Source organism: Cydia amplana, chromosome 26 (genome assembly GCF_948474715.1).
Source record: "Cydia amplana chromosome 26, ilCydAmpl1.1, whole genome shotgun sequence".
NCBI classification, from domain to species: domain Eukaryota; kingdom Metazoa; phylum Arthropoda; class Insecta; order Lepidoptera; family Tortricidae; genus Cydia; species Cydia amplana.
Window position 1 is genome coordinate 6,003,586 of NC_086094.1, and position 23,278 is coordinate 6,026,863.

General features: G+C 40.1%; 1 protein-coding gene across 1 annotated transcript in view; it reads right to left on the minus strand.

The window, feature by feature from the left end:
- LOC134660083 (la-related protein 1) overlaps window positions 1-23,278 on the minus strand; it is a 109,165-nt gene that overhangs the window by 65,852 nt on the left and 20,035 nt on the right. Inside the window, exons 2-3 of the mRNA XM_063515783.1 lie at window positions 11,386-11,515; window positions 10,416-10,471 (exon numbers count right to left, since the gene is read on the minus strand). Coding sequence (XP_063371853.1) covers window positions 10,416-10,471; window positions 11,386-11,515 — 186 coding nt within the window. The remainder of the gene's footprint in view (window positions 1-10,415; window positions 10,472-11,385; window positions 11,516-23,278) is intronic.

Here is a 23,278-nt window from a genome sequence, read left to right on the forward strand (position 1 = left end):
CCATGACCAGTGAAATTCCCTGACTTTTCCCGGTTTTCCAGAAAGTGGCCACCCTGTAAATACTAAACTAGTAACCTACCAGCGTTGAAACTATGTCTATAAGCGCCACTTGCACCAGCCCACTAACCCGGGGTTAACCGGTTAAACCGTTAACCCAGTGTCAAATTGTACTGGTAACCATGGTAAATCAAGGTTTAACCGGTTAACCCCGGGTTAGTGAATGGTGCAAGTGGCCCTAGAAGGTTAGGAACCATCGGTTGAGAGTCACACGAACGTAACCGCTGCCGTATCATCGAAAAGTCACGCTCTCATTTTAACCTGATCAGGCCCACCATTAAAAAATCTATTTTTAATTTGAACCTTCTTGTACAGTAAATTGGGATGACTTTCGTTTGTTTGAGAAAGCAGTGAAACAAAAGATATGCTACTTTATTTGAATTATTAATATAGCTGGTCAACCAAATCTTGTCAGTAAAAAAAGGCGCGAAATTTAAATTTTCTATGGGACGATATCCCTTCGCGCCTACATTTTTAAAATTTGCCGCCTTTTTCGACTGTCAAGATCTGGTTGACCAAGTATAATTAAATTGAAACGGAGTGGACATCATTGTAATGCAGAATGCACATTGGGGCTTACAAGGTTAAAACGACATTCTGCAGCGGTATCATGGTCGCATTTTTATCACCTGTCATGCCATGCGTCACTTTCGCACTTACATACCTATTTGGTAGAACGTGACAGGCATGGAGATAAATGATAAAGAGCCGGCCATCTTAGCCCTACTGAAAAGAAAATTATATTACAGCGAGTAGAAGTTTATCATACAAAACTTTTGGGGCCTTTTGGTGGCGGGTTGTAAGTCTTAAGGCCACTATTTATTTATTGCTGCAAGAAAGTTTCAACAAACAAATAAATAACGTATGTAAACGATTCAGATTTAGGGCATTATCTATGAAAAGGGACCTTATTGTCGATGGCGCTTACGCCGCGAAGCGTCGCGCGGCATTGTGTTTATATCGGAGCATCGTTAATAATGGCGTAAGCGCCATCGATAATAAGGTCCCTTTTCATAGATAACGTCACATTTATTTTTGATTTGTAATGTATGAAATAAAACTTTACACTTAAACCAGTAATTCTTGTATATTTATTTATCGGGGATCTCGGAAACGGCTCTAACGATTTCACTGGGCGAAAAATCGATCTAGCTAGGTCTTATCTCTGGGAAAACGCTCATTTTCGAGTTTTTATATGTTTTCCGAACAAAGCTCGGTCTCTCAGACCTGCTAGCATGAGTTGCCTTCTCGCGCGCGACTCCATACATCTAGCGCGACTTCAAGTATGGACTCACGCGCGAGAACGCAACTTATGCTAGACCGCCAGATATTGATAGTATTAAAGCCCGTCGTTGTATTGTAGATTGTAGACCAGTATCCAATAATATAGAATGTTTGCGAGTTTGGTTGGCCGCCAACACTATTTATACACAAAGCTTGTCTAGTCACGGTTGAAAGGTTCCCATACGTTACACTAGCTTCGCCCGCAACTTTGTTCAACCAATATTTTCTTAGTGCTTACCGCAAGAGTTTCAACTCAACTACTGTAAAACAACCCAACTATGGCCCGAAATTAACTCAAATATCTTAGTACCCAAACTAAGACTCCGTTGTCTAGTTGTCCGTCTGTCTGTCACCAGGCTGTAACACATGAACTGTGATAGCTAGACAGTTGAAATTTTCACAGATGATGTATTTATGTTGCCGCTATAACAACAAATACTAAATACAAAATAATATAATATTTAAGTGGGGCTCCCATACAACAAACGTGATTTTTTGTCGTTTATGCGTAATGGTACGGAACCCTTCGGGCACGCACTTGACCGTTTTTAGGGTTCCGTACCCAAAGGGTAAAAAGCGGCCAAGTGCGAGTCGGACTCGCCCATGAAGGGTTCCGTATTTAGGCGATTTATGACGTATTAAAAAAAAACTACTTGCTAGATCTCGTTCAAACCAATTTTCGGTGGAAGTTTACATGGTAATGTACATCATATATTTTTTTTAGTTTTATCATTCTCTTATTTTAGAAGTTAGGGGGGGGGGGGGGGGACACACATTTTACCACTTTGGAAGTGTCTCTCGCGCAAACTATTCAGTTTAGAAAAAAATGATATTAGGAACCTCAATATCATTTTTGAAGACCTATCCATAGATACCCCACACGTATGGGTTTGATGAAAAAAAAATTTTGAGTTTCAGTTCGAAGTATGGGGAACCCCAAAAATTAATTATTTTTTTTTCTATTTTTGTGTGAAAATCTTAATGCGGTTCACAGAATACATCTACTTACCAAGTTTCAACAGTATAGTTCTTATAGTTTCGGAGAAAAGTGGCTGTGACATACGGACGGACAGACAGACGGACAGACAGACGGACAGACAGACAGACAGACAGACATGACGAATCTATAAGGGTTCCGTTTTTTGCCATTTGGCTACGGAACCCTAAAAACGGGACCCTATTACTAAGACTCCGCTGTCCGTCCGTCCGTCCCGTCCGTCCGTCTGTCACCAGGCTGTATCTCACGAACCGTGATAGCTAGACAGTTGAAATTTTCACAGATGATGTATTTCTGTTGCCGCTATAACAACAAATACTAAAAACAGAATAAAATAAAGATTTAAGCGGGACTCCACGTGATTTTTGACCGAAGTTAAGCAACGTCGGGCGGGGTCAGTAGTCAGTACTTGGATCGGTGACCGTTTTTTTGCTTGTTTTGCTCTATTTTTTGTTGATGGTGCGGAACCCTCCGTGCGCGGGTTGACTCGCACTTGGCCGGTTTTTATTTTTGTCTGTTATGTCTTTTATTAGTAAGATTTGAAACCAAATAACGCTCCATTTTGTTTTGTGTCACCGTTCCTGATAAGCATTGTGCAGGAATGTCTTCCAAAAACCACAATTTGTATTACGCGAGGGTTTATGCATAGCAAATCAGTCATTTTTCTTTAGTTTCGGCCAAAAATGAGTAGTTTATATCTGTGTTACGTTACCGACGGACGCAAGAGGTACTGATGCGTTACGTTTTAATGACTAGGTATACGTGAAAATATGGCAATTATATTAACGAGCGAGAATAATGTCCGACTGGCGGGCGTTTGTTACACTAATAGAGATGCAGTCTTCAATAAGGCCAAAACCCGTAAACACGAGGAGATTGGAGTGTTATAAGATCAGTTTTCTCATAGCAACCCTATTACTATAGGGTACCCATATAGCTTGTTGTATAGATCACGTAAATCACTTTAGGTCGCGCTGCGGGTATCACAGGCTCATAGAGAAATATAAGCAAAGAAAGAGTGGTAACTCCATACATCAGTTTTCTTACCAAAACGCGAGTTATTTCATAGTCGACATCTAACGTCAAGGTAGTGGAACTATCAGTACCGCTACTTGACACCAGCTGGCATAAGTTTCGCTACTGACGAAAAATTTACTACTAAAACAATTTACAACTAATATTATAAACAGAAGGAGTTAAAAATATAGTTCCGGTAAAAAAAATTGTCGAGCATTAGAGTCTTTGTTTGCCGCTACATCTATTGTCAACTAGCAGAACTGATAGTTCCACTACCTTGACGTTAGATGTCGACTACGAAATAACTCGCGTTTTGGTAAGATTTATGAAGTTACCATCTCTTTCTTTACTTATATTTACTCTATGCACAGGCTACAGTGTATAGTCCATCGAGAAAACCTCGCAGGGAGCTCATTGGGCGTTTTTTTTTTGTTGTCCCCTACACTTTTTATTAAAATTTGGGATTTTTTATGTTATTTCTACTCAGAATCACGGGCTCATTCTATCCTAATAGGAGAAAAAAAGTGTCCTAAGTTTTTTATTTCCATTACGTCACCATTTTTCATAGACTTTGTATGGCGGTCGCGGAATGGAAAGATCGAAAAATGTATGGAAATTTTGGGACACTTTTTTTCTCCTATTAGGATAGAAAGAGCTCGTGATTCTGAGTAGAAATAACATAAAAAATCCCAAATTTGAAAAAAAAAGTGTAGAGGACAACAAAAAAAAAAGCGGCCAAGTGCGAGTCGGACTCGCCCATGAAGGGTTCCGTATTTAGGCGATTTATGACGTATTAAAAAAAAACTACTTGCTAGATCTCGTTCAAACCAATTTTCGGTGGAAGTTTACATGGTAATGTACATCATATATTTTTTTTAGTTTTATCATTCTCTTATTTTAGAAGTTAGGGGGGGGGGACACACATTTTACCACTTTGGAAGTGTCTCTCGCGCAAACTATTCAGTTTAGAAAAAAATGATATTAGAAACCTCAATATCATTTTTGAAGACCTATCCATAGATACCCCACACGTATGGGTTTGATGAAAAAAAAAATTTTTGAGTTTCAGTTCGAAGTATGGGGAACCCCAAAAATTTATTGTTTTTTTCTATTTTTGTGTGAAAATCTTAATGCGGTTCACAGAATACATCTACTTACCAAGTTTCAACAGTATAGTTCTTATAGTTTCGGAGAAAAGTGGCTGTGACATACGGACGGACAGACAGACGGACAGACAGACAGACATGACGAATCTATAAGGGTTCCGTTTTTTGCCATTTGGCTACGGAACCCTAAAAACGCCCCATTACACAGCCGAGCGTCCGCGGGAGGAAATTCCTCTTAAACAGTGATGTTTTATCAACAATTTTGCTGTAACAACCTGTACCCTTGGACAACCTGACAGAATAACAACACAAAATCTGTATGAGTATAATTCATGTTCAGATGTTTATGACGGCTGTGTACTGTATGCATGATAGCGAATCTAACTACAAATGTCTGGTTTAACCTGATACTCTAGTTACGACTAAACTAATAATGTGTTCCTGTGTCAATACGTGACATACGGTTACTGCTATAGTTATTTTATTGTAACTAGTGTAGTGGTAACTAGGATTTATTTATATTAATCCGGTTACCTCCAATGATATTATATAACCATAGAGAGGTTATACTCATATTTGAGGAGCACAAAAAATACTTCCATATTTATTTCCCTGCCTACGAAGAAATCTGTTATTTTTGATAAATTTTCTCATTCCAACCATCTTTGTCACACTCGTTGTTAAACATAAGGTCGTCTTTTTCTACTTTGGTGTGCCGGAGCTCGTTAGCACGTGCACATTTCGCGCTTGTCCAGGCGCGTCTAAAGGCAACTTGTCCAGTTTGTCACAATTTTGGAACGCCTATAACCTATCTTGATTTATAAATCATTGGTTACCTCACGATGTTTTCCTTCAACGAAAAGCGACTTTTCGAACTTACGTAAGATACTTATAAATAAACAAATAAATAGATATTATTATTTGTAAATAAATGTCAAATGATAATAAGTATCTTACATAAGTTCCGAAAAACGCATAGGTACGAGTAAGAGCCGGGATTAGAACCCACGACCTCTGGATTGAAAGTCGCACGCTCTTCCCGCTAATAGGCTACAGCGCTTCAATACGTTAAAGTGCATGTTCAGATATTTTAGTGCCCCTTGGTCCGATTTATCTGATGACGACTGTAGGACTTATTATGATTAAATTTAGCATGTAGAAGAAAGCAATAATTAGTTTTTTTTATTACAAAAGCGAAGCCGCGGGCACTGCCAATGTCACAATTAAAATAAAAACAAATTATAACGGAGCGACATCGCTCCGCCGAAGCTAGATCGAGAGTTCGAGATTAAAAAATATTTTTCGCGCCAGAGAACACAACAGCATAAAACACCTCGACCGTAACTTCTATCGCATTTCGTAAGGATATCGATGAAAACTCAGCACTGCGCATTTAAAAACCATGAAACTGCCATCCAATTTGTGTCACCAGAACTAATATCGCTATAAAACTCACGAACACAACACAAAAACAAATCTGGATTCCAATGCGTGCACTATAAAACACCCAAACTTCGGACGCGACGGATTTGAAAATAGAACTGTTTGTTTTTTAAAAGAATTAGAGTTTGGAAAATTCGAATGGCGCGCGGCGCGACCGTCTTTTGTGGCGCTGGGCGCTCGACTGGTAGTGGGTAGTGATGTGCCACGCCGACTGGTTTAACGAAAACTTAAGGATTGCCGGTTTTGTTGTAACAAGAATTGCTCGTTTAAAGCTATTAGATATAACCGGGACTTGTTTATGTTACTTGTACTGAAGTAATAGGGAGAATATAATCGGGACGAGATGAAAGCCAAGAGACGCATTGTATCTCACAAGAACCGAATGTAATTTAAATAATTATGTATATCAAAGTAATATTTTCAATTGCATATATTATATTTTATGCTATGCATGCATATACAGCTGGTAGTCGCTGGTACACAAAAAACATTAAATGGGTTTTTTTCAAGCCTATAGAGGTACTTTCCAGTACTATTGTAGTACATGTACAAACTAGACATAATATCGAACCTCCTTACAGTAATAGAAGACGTTCAATGAGCAAATGCATACATATACATAATAAATATGAATTATTAAAACCACTTTAGTATTCGTGTTCAGAGTTAGCACACATATGGGGCATTATCTATAAAAAGGGACTTTATTGTCGATGGCGCTTACGCCGCACAGCGTCGCGCGGCATCGTATTTATATCGGAGCATCGTTAATAATGGCGTAACCGCCATCGACAATAAGGTCCCTTTTCATAGATAACGTCACATATACACATAGCATACATACTATTTTAGCCCTTACTAGATTCTGTTCAGTACTTCGTCTGCGTGACATCATGATGATTGATAAAAACTATCATATGTCCTTTCTTGCCTCAAATTATCTCCATAACAAATTTCATCTAAATCGGTTCAGTGGTTTAAATGTGAAGAGGTAACAAACAGACAGACAGATTTACTTTCGCATTTTTAATATTAATTTGTGGTATAAAAATTAATTTATATTTACGACGAACGCTAACTAAGCGTTAATGAAACATAACATAATTAAATGAAAATGTTACAGGTATGTGACAATCCTGTTATGTTATGTGCCAGACACTTATTTATTGGGAATTTAACCTCTACAGATATGCAAGTATGACGTAATATATAGCTGATAAAGTATCTTTAACACTTGACTTGCAATCACAAAGTGAATTTTGCAGTGAATGAGTTCTATAGTGAAGAAGATCTCTTCTATAGAAAAAACCGGCCAAGTGCGAGTCGGACTCGCGCACCATCAACAAAAAATAGAGCAAAAAAATCGTGTTTGTTGTATGGGAAAAGGGGGGCCCCTTAAATATTTATTTTATTTTTAGTATTTTTTGTTATAGCGGCAACAGAGATACATCATTTATGAAAATTTCAACTATCTAGCTATCGCGGTACATGAGACACAGCCTGGTGACAGACGGACGGACGGACGGACAGGGAAGTCTTAGTAATATAATCCAATATTATTATGGAATAATAACATCAATAAAATGCTCTGATAATTAGCTTAAGATAATATTTATGTTAACGATTCATAAGTGCTTGTTGCTAGGCCTACATGAATAAAGTATATTTTAAGTTTAAGTTTGAATAGGGTCCCGTTTTTTACCCTTTGGGTACGGAACACTAAAAATGGACAAAAATTGAAATATGTAGTCGAAAATTAACTTAAATAATTATATACAAAAATACCATGAACTAGAAATTGAACCCAGGAGGTTACTACTAAATAATTTACCAGGGTCCAAAAAATAAGATATAATGTTGACGTAACTGGTGACCGAAGAGCTGGCGGCTACCTCGCACAACGTATCAGCATTGCGATACAGCGAGGAAATGTCGCCAGCATCCTTGGTACAATGCCTGAAGGGCCTATTTTAGATTTAAGCTAGTTTTTAATTTCTTTTAGTAATGTGAATTCTCATTAGATTCTTTTATCAATAATGCTATAAATATTTCTGTAATATTATGAGTAAGTTGGTTTATTTAATGATAATAAGAATTTAATTGAACTACCATAAGTACAATTATTAATTAAGATACTATTAGCTTGATGAGTTTTCACTTAAAAAAGAAATTAAAAGTTGATGTTGTTAAATAACTTGCTCTAATGTAATGAATAAAGCGGAGTCCAGACGGGATGATCAAATCGACCGACTTGATCAGAAACGAAATTGCCGTCGATCTCCAATTTAATCACCAATTTTAGTTTTATGGTGATATTTGAGCGTTCTAAATTATAAAAGTGCCCCCAAACGCGAATACTGGAGTCACAAATTGGTATTCTTGCGTCCGCACCTCCATTTTATCGGTAATATTGGTCATAATCGGCGATCGAAATCAGCGAGCCAAATTAGCGTTTGCGTCCGCACAGCCTGATTTGATCGAACAATTTCATCAGATTGGCGAAAAATTGTCTCGTCTGGACACGGCTTAAAATTATTAGATGTCGTTATAACACAGCGATCGTAAATAAACATGTAGTCATTAAAATATCTTTTGGCGAGTATCAACAAGTTTATTAACTGCACTTCACCCACTTAGGTATCATTATGCGTTTAATTAAAAATAATTTAATGATTAATTTATACGCAATTACTTTTTAACGGTAGGTAAATCTGCCGGCAGCATATGTAATATGTAAGTAATAAGTAGTCCTTCAATCGTAATAAATACAAACAATGTTTCTCTAATCATTTTGACACTTCGAACACAACTTTTTCCAAGTTACCAAAAAAGTCTACAATAATCGTGACTCATAAGAAAAGTTCACTGAACTTATCAAAAAGTTCAATTTAAAACCGATTCTTTTACCATTGAAAAAAAAAAGTATACCATTTCCCAAAGAAAGAAATCGATAAAAAATATCGCAAGAAATCGCTCGAGCGAGTCCCATCACTATTCGGTAACAGTTGACACGTATCGGGCATATTCCACGGTTGCTGTGAGCGACGTTTATTAGACCAGGCCCCTATTTCACCACGGTGACAGGTGCGACAATTGTCCACATCACTGTTACTGACGTCACAGGCCTCCATAGACTACGGTAACCGCTTACCATCGGACGGGCGGTGTGCTTGTTTGCCACCAACATATTAATTTAAAAAAACTCCATTATATCGCCAATAAATAAGTACTTATTTTGCGAAGCTAATGACAATTGTCACGAAATTGCGACACAGAACTCATTTTCTGTCAAGAATTACTGAAAGTTCTATTAAATCGTGTGACAATTGTCATCATCGTCACCCCACAAGCACAGAATAAGTAATAGTATTATCAATATTATCATACAGAACGGCCACGCACCGCCCTGCCCCGACTCGCATTACCTCGTCCCGTGCTCGCCCCGCGACATGAATCTGGCGGACTTCTGGCGTGCTCTCAGTAAAGCGACTTACCCACACATACGAGTACACAATGACGCGTGTACAGACGTGCCGTGCACACATATAAACGCAAATGATTTATGAATTATGGCGTGTCCGCCCTGTGCTACAAGTCAAATGGACGACATTTTTTTTAGATTGTATAATATTTATGTAACCACTCAAACTTTCAATTTCTTTTCACGTCACTTTGCTCGTTGATTGCAAAATTCGCTCGGAATCGAACCGGTTACCCGATAGCAACTGACGACGGAAGCGATTCGTCTCGCAACGAGGATGTTTTGCACAAACCGCATCGAAAACGGGCCAGCCGGCTCGTTAATTGTATTAATTACCTTCCATTATTATCAGTGAAGGAACTGGTATTGAAAACTGGTCTGAAGCGATCAAGTGTGAAGTTGAGGGTTGGCTTATCATAACTTCAACTGTTTTCCAAAAAAGGGGGTTATAATATTATTAAGTACCAACTTCAGAACTCCCATTCCTATTAATACATAATGTCCAGTAAATTATTCATAAATAAACAAGAGAGATCCCAAACTAGCGTCTTTTGAGCGTACGAGTCTAGTCAGCGCTATGGAAAATGGCATCGCTGCGCAGTTGCGCCGAGCAGCAGCCATTAGAGTTGACTAGACGCTGACGCTCGGGAAACGCTAGTGTGGGGGTGGAATCTCTCTAATATGCCTTTGTATCACTGCGACCATGATCTACGGCCACCCGCCACAGACTAGCGTCTTTTGAACGTCGGCGTCTAGTCAGCGCTATGGAAAATGGCGTCGCAGCGCAGTTGCGCCGAGCAGCAGCCATAGAGTTAACTATAGACGCCGACGCTCAGGAATCGCTAGCGCTAGTGTGTGGTGGTCCATGGCCCCTACTGTAAACGCAACAATTATTGTTTTCGTCCTAGGCCTGCAAATTCAAACAGTTGCAGGATCTTTTTGGACTCGAGAGACTAACTCCTGCCCGTCAGATACAAATTAGTTCGCGCACGAAATCTAGAAGAATAGTAAGCAGCAGACTGTGGCTTACCTTTTGGTTGACCTTCGGTATCTTGGGCGCTTTCACGATGGCGGGCTTGGGCGGCGCCACCGCTGGTTCTGTTGACAATAAGCAGCTGTTACAACACAGATAAGTTGCAAGTTTTAAGAAGTCACATTATTAGAGAGTTAGATTAGAGTTTAGGTTAAGAAGTAGACAGGGAGCGTATTGAATTAGGAGTCCAAAGTCCAGTAGGGCCAAGATGGCCGACTCTTTATCATTTGTCACCATGGCTGTCGCGTTCTAACAAATATGTAAGTGCGAAAGTGACGCATGGCATGACAGGTGATGAAAATGCGACCATGATAGCTTGTCAGGCGTGAGGGAGTTTGGTGGAAGTTGAATTTATGCCAATGACATTTGAATTTTTGTAAGCGCTGTATAGGGTTTGGGCGCTTCATACTTAAGAAGGTTCTATCTATGGGAAGTGGCTAGTGACGCCATCTGTTGGAGGCTGGAGAATTCAGAGACCGCGTGAAGCCTGCGCCCTGGCCTGCTGTTGCGGCTGCAGTGGCGATCTCTGACGCTTGAGTACAGGCATTAAGAGACGAAGAGTCCAATAGACTAATATGATGCCCATAGGTTATCTGGTTGAAAAAACGGTGCCGGTTGCGGCGGAGGTCGCACCCTTTGCTACTGCGGCACAGAATAAGTAATAGTATTATCATACAGAACGGCCACGCACCGCCCCGCCCCGACTCGCATTACCTCGCCCCGCGACTGGCCGCGACATGAATCTGGCGGACTTCTGGCGTCCTCTTAGTAAAGCGACTTACCCACACATACACAATGACGCGTGTACAGATGTGCCGCGCATACATATAAACGTAAATGATTTTTGATGTATGGCGTGTCCGCCCTGTGACTGCGGCTAGTAAACCAGTGCGGGTGCAGGCCTTAAGAGGCGGTCCAATAGAATAAGTACAGACTTTATAGATAGCCCATAGGTTACCTGGTAGAAGTGGTTGAACAACAGGCGCCGGTTGCGGCGGGGGCTGCGCCCTTCCCTGCTGCTGGGGCTGCAGCGGTGACCTCTTCTCTTCTAACGCCGGAGGCGCCGGCGGCGGGGCTCCGGTGCTGCCCCCTCGCACCTGTGAGAAAAATATGGTTTGTTATATCACATTTGTGAACATCCAACAAAATGTACAGTGACATGTATTGACAAAAATATCATAATCCTATTTCGTAAGAGCAAAAATTGAGTTAGTAGGTAATACGAACTCGGCGAACTCTGCAAGTCAGATATATAAAGGCTTCGTCACACAGGCGCGTTTTCCGGGCGGGGTGTGAGAGTGGCGTGAGCGTTTTATATGTAAAAGCGGCGCGCCCCGCTCACGCCCGGAAAACGCGCCTGTATGACGAAGCTTTGAGAGTCATATTAGCGATCGAAAATGTGGTACCTATTTCCGAGAACGACACAAGTGTGAACGTGACGCTCGTCTTGTCGGATTTTATAAAATTGTAGTATAATTTGCTATGAACAGTATAAACAAATTGTGCTGCAGAATGGATAATACCTTAATAGTTCCAAGTAAAGCTTTTCCTTGTAAAGTGTTTTCCTTATCTTTATGTGATTTTAACCATACAATATTCTTAAATACCTATCAACACGTTTTTTTTTTGAGATTTGGGGCGCGAAATTCAAAAACTGTAGGCGCGGAGAGTCGAACGCGAGCGGGACATCGCTATAGACACGCATATCGCTGCTTCGCTCACACACCCAAGCTTGCCCAAGATGGCAATCGTACAGTCAGAGAAAAGGTACCTCCCCTGCATAGAAATTTGTATATGTTTTGTGTATATGCAAAGGTGCTATAAGCTAATAGTATTGCTGACTGTACATCGACAAACCCCAAATGAAAAGAAAAAAAGATACTACTAAATATCACGAACTATTTCCATACATTATTTTAAGTTTCAATCAACGATTTTCATCTTGGCTAGGGCCCCAGAGCTACGTGAGGATCCGCAACAGTGTGACAATGACAAACGCGTTACCACTAGTGTCAGTATGACAGTATTGAACAACCAACGCCATCTATATTCCAAGTAGAGAACTATCACAACTTCGGCAATTCGATGCAGTTTCATACTTCAAGTCAATTATTATAGCTGCAACGAAATCGAGTTTTAGCAAACCCGTTTGTTTTACTGTATCAAAAAGTGGTTTTGCGCGTGGTACCAGTGATGAAGTAAGAGCGGGGATAATTTTAAAAGCTAACATCTATCCTCCTAAGGCCCAAGGTCCTACCTATAGTACTTCTTCAGTTCAATGAAATTTAAATCATATTCAACTGGAACAGAGTCGCTTTTGATTTGTTTCATTCAATTTTCAAACAACGCAAAATCAACTCTATTTCCTACACTATAGGTTAAAATTTCAGTGGAAATTTTTGGATTATTGTACACGCGCTCTAAAGCCCGTTACAGACGGAGCGATAATATACCGACAGATATATTAGAGTATAGCTAAGCACCACACACGACAACGATACCAAAATATAAATCTCTCTCTCTATCTAGCACCTACATTGTTGAAGAAGAAATATTCTAAAATATATCGTAAAATATAAAATATACAATCTTTAAAATAAAACCTTATTACAAATCGTCAGGTGACAAGCAAAAGTCACTAATTACTATAAAATATTTAAACAAAAAACAACCTTCTTTTCGTACTAATATGGTTCACTATGGCTATGAACTTGTGGTGGTACTTAGTGACTTTTGCTTGTCACCTGACGAAATGGTCCACCGATGTAAAGTGTCATTCTATGGAACTTGCTATGTAAATGTAAACAAAAGTCACTGGTAAATTGACATTCAGAGACCATTTTAATATAGCGGTTTGTTTACATAGTTAGCAAGTTCCATAGAATGACACTTTACAGTTAAGAGTGTTGCTGTTTGTACGAGTATTTAAGAATATTTTGGTGTTCAATAAAATGTAGCTCTCTCTCTCTCTCTCTAATATACCGAGCTATAACATCTTATCTTATGATGCCTTGCTATAAGATATCTTACGATATATTATCGCTTCGTCTGTGACGGGCTTAACGCCTTGACAACAGATTCGTGTTCAGATATTTGTCCGCCCGATATATCTGGGGCCCATTTCTCAAAAGCTTGTAACTTGTAATACAAGTGGAAGGCCCTTTCTAACAAAACGTGTCAAAAAGTGACATCCGCGTGTATTACAAGTTACCAGCTTTTGAGAAACGGGCCCCAGATGGCGACTGTGTGTCTCCAAACCAAAATCGCTACCATGTAATCCTTGCACCACACCCACTGCCACCATGTATCGATTTGTGATTTCCAGTTCTACAGCCAAATAAGTTTTTTGTATTTCAACTGAACTCTGTGTCTTAATAAATAAGATCTAAATTCGCTTGACTACCAAGTACTCTGTAAGGAATTGAGTAATTTGGTTGAAAAAACTTAATTATTGTGACGTTAAAGGAAGTGACGTTATGCTGACGTTCTGAGGCAAACTTTACAGAAAGGACGCTTAGCACGAGGAATTACCCGGCCGTTCCTATCTCTATCGCACGCGCGTTACTTTTATATTGCTGTCCCGCCCATGGATGCCGGCTGTCAATGTCACTGTGCGAGCGGGACAGCGATACAATTATAATTATGTATATCGTCGTCTAGTACAGTCGCCATCAGATATATCGGAGCGGCTAAGGCGCTCACAAATATCTGAACACGCCTCTATTGTCAGGGCGTTAGAGTGCGTGTTCAGATATTGTGAACAACTTGGCCGCTCCGATATATCTGATCTGTACGGATATGATGGTCGTTCTTGTCTACGTGACAGCGTGATAAAACGGTGTCCGTCACTTTCTTTCCCACGGTGTTAAACAGTGACAGTTATTTTATCACGTGGATAAAGATGGATAAAGCTATCCATAATAGGCTGGCTGATGGCGACTATACATATACATACCCTACTAGACCGATATACACATGATAAATAATTATAAAATAAGTACATAGAAAACATGTGTGCGTGGTGGGGGATATATTCACACCATTTGACAGCTGTCACTGTCAGATAACTAATGTGTCAGAAACCCGCCAGGGCGGCGCCACTGTGAACATCACTGTTGTCATTACATCACGAACATAATAATATTATATTAATCTTGTACACTAAACTCCCAAGCAATGAGTCGTCGACCTGTAAAATATCGGGCAAAAAGCGGCAACCATCTTGATTTTTTATCAATGTAGACCGAAATGGCTGTACTATCTCGGTGTAGCCATAAAGAGAGCGATTTTCCGGATTTTATTTCGATGCTGCACTTTCGCGTCACCCGCACACTGCGTCTCCCCAGCGTCGGCGTCTAGTCAACTCTATGGCTACTGCTCGACTACTGATGTGCCTAAGGAAACTTTCCAAAATTGCGAAATGTTTCGGAAATTTAAAGTAGGAAAAATTCGGAAAATGTCTTACATATTTGTATGACGATTGAAACTTTCCAATTTTAAATTTCCCATAATTCCTAGTGAAAGTTTCATGAAATTTCCGAGAACTTATAGAATTTTATGGAAACTTTCCGCAACTTGCACATCTGTAGGCTTGACGCAACGACCGCAACGTCATTTTCCATAGCGCTGACTAGACGCCGACGCTCAAAAGACTGCTGTAGTCTGCGGTCGGATTCCTACTTGTACCTTAAGGAATTGATTGAATTTGAAAGGGAACATTAGGGACAAGGGTGGAGTGGTTCAACTACGAGCGTGTGCTCAACTACGAGTGAAGCAACTAGAAAACCCGCTTAGCGAATCGCTGGCAGTTAATGTGCTGAATCAAGCTTGTATCTTCGGCTGTACTTTGTCTGTCAATAACAGGGATGTTGCGGATGCAGATTTTTTGACATCCGCGGATGCGGATATTTAAAGGCTCACATCCGCGGATGCGGAGGCGGATGTCAAGATTAGGTACTTAGAAAACGTCAAATATTACATTTTTTGTATTTTTTTATTTAAATAAAACGAAACGTTTAGTATTTGAACAAGAATATAGGTGCGTTATCTATCTATCTAATACCTTTAAACGAGCAATTCTTGTTTATTTATTTATATATATATATATATATTTCGGGGATCTCGGAAACGGCTCTAACGATTTCGATGAAATTTGCTATATGGGGGTTTTCGGGGGCGAAAAATCGATCTAGCTAGGTCTTATCTCTGGGAAAACGCGCATTTTCGAGTTTTTTTATGTTTTCCGAGCGAAGCTCGGTCACCCAGATATTATTTAATAAACAGTAACTTGGCCGACTTTTCTGGATCTAGACCATTTTGTTATAGGTAATGACGAAATTACTTAGCACTTACGCCGCCGCTAAGACGTTTCTGTACCGACTTGTTCGTCATCCGCATCCGCATAAGCTCCGCATCGTTTTTATGCGGATGCGGATGTTGAAAATAATGCGGAAGTTCCGCGGTTGCGGATGTTCGCAACATCCCTGGTCAATAACCATGAAGCTGAACTGTTTTATAGATAAAATAAATGGTTCATAAATCACACGCAAATATCAGAATAGGAATGCATTTCTATCAGATTTAAATGTCAATGTCGATGTCGCTCGATTCTTATCGCTGCCGATCTCATGGCCCCACGCTCGCTCGTACAAAAACCTCCTATAGCGTTTTTTACTACTAGAACGGGGCAGAATACCAACTATAGACTTCTCGCTCGCGCTTTACAGTCGGTCATCTGTGAAATTGCGACGGAAACAATAGAGGTTATGAATATTGAGTAGACAAATTGTGAATAATGAAAGTCATCAGAGACATTTAAGTATACACTTTGAACGCTGTGAAAGGATACTTAAAGCCACCCCACACTAGCGTCTCCCGAGCGTCCAGTCAACTCTATGGCTGCTGCTCGACGCAACGTTGGCGCAACTACGCAGCGACGCCATTTTCCATAGCGCTGACTAGACGCGGACGCTCAAAAGACGCTATTGTGGGGTGACCTTAAGTAAATTTTCAACCAGGGGCCCATTTCTCGAACGGTATTAGTTTAATATTATTTAGTGTGTTGCTATGGTAACCCATACGACTTGACAGTTCGTGGGCTAATAGTATCAGTGTAATACTTGGAGGATACAACTAAACGGAGTAGCCATTAACAGGCTTTCCCCTCTGTCGAAAATAGGCGGCCAACGGTCATACACAATGTATGGACTGACGTTTATCTGACATGGCTATTTTTACGTTACGCATACATTTGACGTTCCCCTCCCCCGCAAAAATCGGCAGACTGTTTTGTACAGACAATTACAGACATGGCGTCTCCGTTTGATTATAAGGTGTAATACCGTTCGAGAAATGGGCCCCGGGTCAGTTGCTACCACTGTAAATTGAAACTGCTGTGGAATCCATGAAATTACGGCATTTTGAACAGTTTCGCGAAGTCAATTTTTTTTTAAAATCATTATTACTTAAAGCAGTGGCTTGAATCGTATAAAATGTTATAAGTAAATCGTAACTAACTGATTATGTGGCCTTGGCGATAGCGGCCTGATAACGGCCGCCTGCATCCATCATGTTGTTTACTGAGTTGGTAAAGTTTTAAACTAAGGGCCTATGATGGTCGCGCTTTAAGGGCACATGATGGTCGCATTTGTTATGTGGCTTTGGCGATCGATAGCGGCCTGACTTTACAAGTGCGACAGAGAGGCAACACGTCGATCGTGGTTCGCGGTAGGCCTTCAGAGTTGTAACATTTTAAACGATGAAGATGTACACACTGTACACAGTATTGTTTCATGTTCTAACTATAATTCGCACTTTCTCGAAGACCTTGCACGTCAAATAAATGACAGTGACGTCACAACCATACAATTACTCGCTATTATACTCCATATGTTTCCTGGGTTATGTAAATGTGTGAATTTAACACCTGGCCAAACAATGTGAACCACGAAAAGTGATTTACATTTACAGTTTTACACCAATGCTTCCAAGGTGTTTAGCGAAAGGATGTCATTAAAATTTTAGCATTTATTTAAGTGAATTTTGACATAAAGTTCGGATTTCATTGATATATTTTTGGGGACTAGATCCTTTAGCCCAAATTACTACCATATATGTATGGTCCTGAGAACGGTCAATATATATAGGGACAATAAATACGATTTTGATGATAATACATTTATATAATAATAATTTGAGCCTATATACGTCCCACTGCTGGGCACAGGCCTCCTCTCATGCGCGAGAGGGCTTGGGCTATAGTCCTCACACTAGCCCAATGCGGATTGGGGACTATGTCATCATAATTCATAATACAGTCAGCAGTCAGTAGCAGAAGTTGCTAAGCGGGCGAGGTGTTCAAAATTACCTTGACGCGCTCTTATTCTCTTAATAATAAAGTCGCGTCAAGATCATTTTGAACACCTCGCTTGCTTAGCAACTATAAGTTTAGTAAAATTGCAGTAGTCTGTTGACAAACAGCAGTTTTAATTTTGAAATGAAATGTGTTTTTCTGGCGTCAAGCCAAATGTGAATGGACAAAAGTGGGCCGTTTGCTACACGTTATTAATTTCTGGGGAACGAGTTATTGGTTTTTGGCAAAAGGGTGTCCTTTTTTTTAACGATGTGGTAATGCTGTTACGCATACCCCCTGTGGGGGGTTATATGGGACTCCCATCTCCCGTTCCTTTCTCTTAGTGTAAGGCCTGAGTGGACGCTCGAAGCGGAGCGTTTGGCGGGGCGTGCAGCGTGGCGTCGAGCTCCCAAGTGATGTGAGCAGCGTGCACTAAGGCCGCTCCTATACGTTTGCATTTGTTTAACATGCACGCCGCACGCCCCGCCCCGCTGCACGCCCAACTCGAGCGTCCACTCAGGCCTTACACTTAGCGAGAAAAGGGGTAGACGTCCTACCCACTAAACCCACATCGGCTTTACCCGCATTGCCGTATGTGGGAGACGTCATGGGATCGCGAACATTCCGCCATGACGCCCCCGAAGCAAAAGGGTGTCCTGGGCTAACCGCGAAAATCGAAGTTCGCAAATTGCGGGCATTTTCCTCTTTCACTCTAATTACGCCTTTATAGGAGTAAAAGAGAAAGATCCCCGTAATTTGGAGGCGGATTGTCAAAGTAAATTATGTAGCCACAGTAAATTTACTGCCATCTATCGACAGAAGACTAAAACTGTTAGAGCGCCATTTGACTTTGATCCTTATTATTTCACTGATATGTGTCAATTTGTTAGATGTCAAAAATTAACGCCATCTACTCGAGGCAAAAGGTATGGTACAATCTTTTCGAGCGATGGCGCCATACCTTTGGCCTACCGTCGAGTAGATGGCGTTACTTTTTGATATTTAAAAAATTGACACATCTTACTAGTAATTACAGTAAATGCTATCTCTCACCTATCCCAGTAACAATTCAAACAAACTTTTTCAATTTCTAGTCTAGTCACTGGCATTTTGCCAAAGATGGCGGCTATGGACTTAGAGAACGAAAACGTCATAACGACCATAAGCCGGGCACTGAAGTTTATTCCCATCAGCTATTGAAATCTCACTCTAGCGTATATGTGCATCTAGCTCTTGCGAAATTGTAAACTGGAACCTATTTATTTGAGACTTTACACACTGATGTTTTGTTTTTTTTTTCAAGTCGAGACTGTAAACTGTAAGTATCGCAGAAAAAAAAAACAAGTGTGCAAAGGGCCTTAGGAATCGCAGTCCATACGCGTGTTCCAAGGAATAAAGGTTCCGTCACTTCCGTCACACAGGCGCGTTTTCCAGGCGGGGTGTGAGCGGGGCGCGCCGCTTTTACATATAAATTGCACACGCCCCGCCCTGAAAACGCGCCTGTGTGACGAAGCCTTAAAACAACTGTCAGGCATTTTTTTGTGACACTTTTATTGGTTACTGCTTCCAAAATTTAATTGGTAGATACATAAACGCTGCACCGGTATTAAATAAAAACATAAATTTTCATGATACCAGACAACACGTCACTAGCTATTTACGCTATTCATCCGAACATCCGACTAAAAACTCATCGTAATATAAGATTAAAGTTAAAAATTGTCTACATAATACCAGACTTACCGACAATCTAAAATAAACCTTACGCACATAGTTTTAAGACTGTTAGGTGGTTATCACACTTGATGCGATTCGCACGTCGCCCCGATGTTTGAGCGAGACAACGCTATGAGCGTATTATAGCGACGTCCCGCTCGCACATCGAATCGCATCCAGTGTGTAGCATCCCAAGCTTCCTTCACTCAGTATAATTTCAACCGTATTGCAAACGTGATAAGGTAGTTATTAGTTTGAGTAGCATTTCTATGTTTAGCGATTCCCGTACATCGTGGGTACGGTAATGTCAAGGCCACTGATGTAATAGACTTACGTATGCGAAATGCGAATTTCGCGGGATTCTGATAAATGTAAACGTTTTTTTTTTAAGAAAATCTCATGAAAACACAACTTGATACTAAAGTCCGTCTAAGATAACTTTGCACCAGTTTGAACAGAACTAAAGGTTCCGTCACACAGGCGTGTTTTCCGGGCGGGGCATGAGCGTTTTTGTATGTAAAAGCGGCGCGCCCCGCTCACGCCCCGCCGGGAAAACGCGCCTGTGTGACGGAACCTTAGCTAAGTTATATTTACATAGGGATTTTACATTAATGATGACATTGTCACACTTTGTCATTGCGAATGCCATGCTGAGTTAGCTTTTTCCTACTCTATTGCGATTTGTATTGAACTTATATTAGGCGTGTCTCACTCCGCGATTTCGTCGCTTTGCTACAGGTAGCTAAAAGTACATCCGTTCCGGCCCCAATTTTGGGGAAAGCCGCGCGTGGCGCTGTCGCCACCTAGCGGCCATATCTGTCCTGATCGTAACAGACGCGTTTTGTTAGAGAGTGAGTCTTCTGTACTTAGTACTATTATTTATTCTGTGCTTATATCAGAAAGAAAAGTATAATGTTACACCATGAAAAAGAGAAACGAATATTCTGACAATGGGGTTGGCCGGTCGAAGTATTTAGCAGATGGCGCCATCATAGCTTGCCCTGTCAATCCGTAGAATTGAGTCAATTTTTTGTTTTTTTAATGCCCTGGATGCCAAATCTCATAGAAAAAGGGACAAGCTATGATGGCGCCATCTATGCAAACCTTTGACAGTTGCCAACCCCATTATGTTAAAATTGCTTAAGGGGATAATATATGAACGCTTCTCCATTCCAGCCTAGTCCCCATTTTCCTCCTTACATAGTTATTTACATTACGGAAAATATTTTCACAATTTGTAAAACAAAATCATCGTTAACCTAAAGCGGAAAACGCGCCTGTGTGACGGAACCTTTAAAAAGCACGAAATTACGAAGTAACGAAGGTGCATCATTCCCAATTTCTATCGAATTCCACTATATAATTATATCTTATTAGCCGTTCTTTTTATAATTTACTATCTTTTATTATGGGACACCTTGTTTATTATACTAGCTTCTGCCCGCGGCTTCGTCTGCGTGTAAATTACCTAGATGGGTAGCTTAGTTTTTCTCCAATCAGCTTTTTACTGATTCCCCATACAACTACTAAACTAACTAAGGGATGATTTCCGGGATAAAAACTATTCTATGTCCTTCCCTGGGACTCAAACTATCTCTATACCAAATTTCAACTAAATCAGTTCAACAGTTTTAGTGTGAAGAGATAACAAACATACTTTCGCATTTATAATATTAGTATGGATTACAGGAAAACTAACGGTTCTATAGCGTGATGGGCTAGCGTGCCACAGCTCTATACCTGTGATTATTAATTAAAATAATTCCTAAGAGTATACTGTTATAAGATAAACAATGTCTAGACACAAAAAAATACCTAAATAGGTTAGTTAGGTTAGGTTAAAGCCTCATTCTTCAGACGACGCAACGGAGCCACGCTGTTACGTCGTCACCCAAATCGAATGTTTAGTTAATTTCATTTTATTTGTATTGTTTTTCTTTGTCTTTTTTTATTGTGTAGTTTCACAGTCCCTTGGTTTTATACTGTTAAGGGGCCCACAGATTACCAGTCCGCCGGACGATATTAGCCTGTCAGTTAAGGGGCCCACTGATTACCAGTCCGCCGCACGATATCGGCCTGTCAGTTGTTCGGAGCCGTCAACTTTTTGTTCTAACTGACAGACCGATATCGTCCGGCGGACTGTTAATCAGTGGCGCCCTTTAAACGCTAAAGGCTTCGTCACACAGGCGCGTTTTCCAGGCGCGGCGTGAGCGGGGCGCGCCGCTTTTACATATAAAATGCTCAGGCCCCGCTCCTGCCGCGCCCGGAAAACGTCCGGCGGACTGTTAACCAGTGGGCCCCTGGCCCCTATAATTAATCTAGTTTTTCTACCTACTTACCTACTCAAATTATTAGAACGACATAAGTGGTTCTTTGGGTCATCATTAGTTAACGAAACACGTTATGGTAATAATTTTATGTCACTTAGTCTTTTTAGGGTTCCACAGGGTAAAAACGGGACCCTATTACTAAGACTCCGCTGTCCGTCCGTCCGTCCGTCTGTCACCAGGCTGTATATCACGAATAGGGATTGCAGAACCGGTACTGTTTAAAAGAACCGGGATTTTCAGTACCGGGAAAAAATGGAACCGGGATTTCCCGGTATTTTCGGTACTTTCGGGACTGCCTTCAAAAATCAGTTTTCACATAAATTTTCAATAAAAAAAAGCGTAAAACGACCACGAATCTTTCTTAAAACAATAAAAAAGTAGCACAGTGAAGGTACACACTTCTTTTGTACAATAATATGTGTCTTTAAGTCACACAACCATTAATATAATTTGTTTTTTTCCTAAACTACATGATATTTTTACTATCTTTGTTGATTGGCAAAAACTGAATTGTGGCTCAGTAATATCATAATTTTTTTTAAATATGTAAGACGTTTTGTGAAAAAAGATAAAAAAAAATTGATAATTTTCGCATGCGTTCAAAATGGGCTGTGGACCTTCGAACGTATAATAACAGAACTATCAATACGACAAATCAAGAAATTATTCAGCCAGAATAATTAATTCATTTAAAATATCATTATCATATGTGAGTTTCTTATACCGTGTTTGAATTTGAATTAAAAGTAGTATTTTATTAATTACAAAATTGTCTCTATTTTTGCTTCTAGTTAGTATAGTAGTACAAATATGAAATAACTAATTGTTCGTATAAAATTATTTATCGTACAAACATTTATGCCCTTAACTTAAAGTATCAAATTACGCAATTTTATATTGTCGGCATTGTCAAACCCATTGACTTTTTTTTAATTTATTTTAATGTAGTGGTCAGCCGTAAAAGTATTACCATCAGCCTTAGATTAATAAAATATATTTATTTTCTTTATAAAACATGATATTTCATGCTAAGTAACAGAAAGCAGTCAAATATTGTACCGGAAATTTTAGTCCCGAAAATCCCGGGAGTACCGGGATTTTAATTTTGAAATCCCGGTTCTTTGCTTGGCTCTAAATCCCGGGAATTCCCGGTACTTTCGGTACCGGTATTTCCCGGGAGCAAACCCTAATCACGAACCGTGATAGCTAGACAGTTGAAATTTTCACAGATGATGTATTTCTGTTGCCGCTATAACAACAAATACTAAAAACAGAAAAAAATAAAGATTTAAGTGGGGCTCCCATACAACAAACGTGATTTTTGACCGAAGTTAGCAACGTCGGGTGGGGTCAGTACTTGGATGGGTGACCGTTTTTTTGCTTGTTTTGCTCTATTTTTTGTTGATGGTGCGGAACCCTCCGTGCGCGAGTCCGACTCGCACTTACCCGTTTTTTTTTTAATG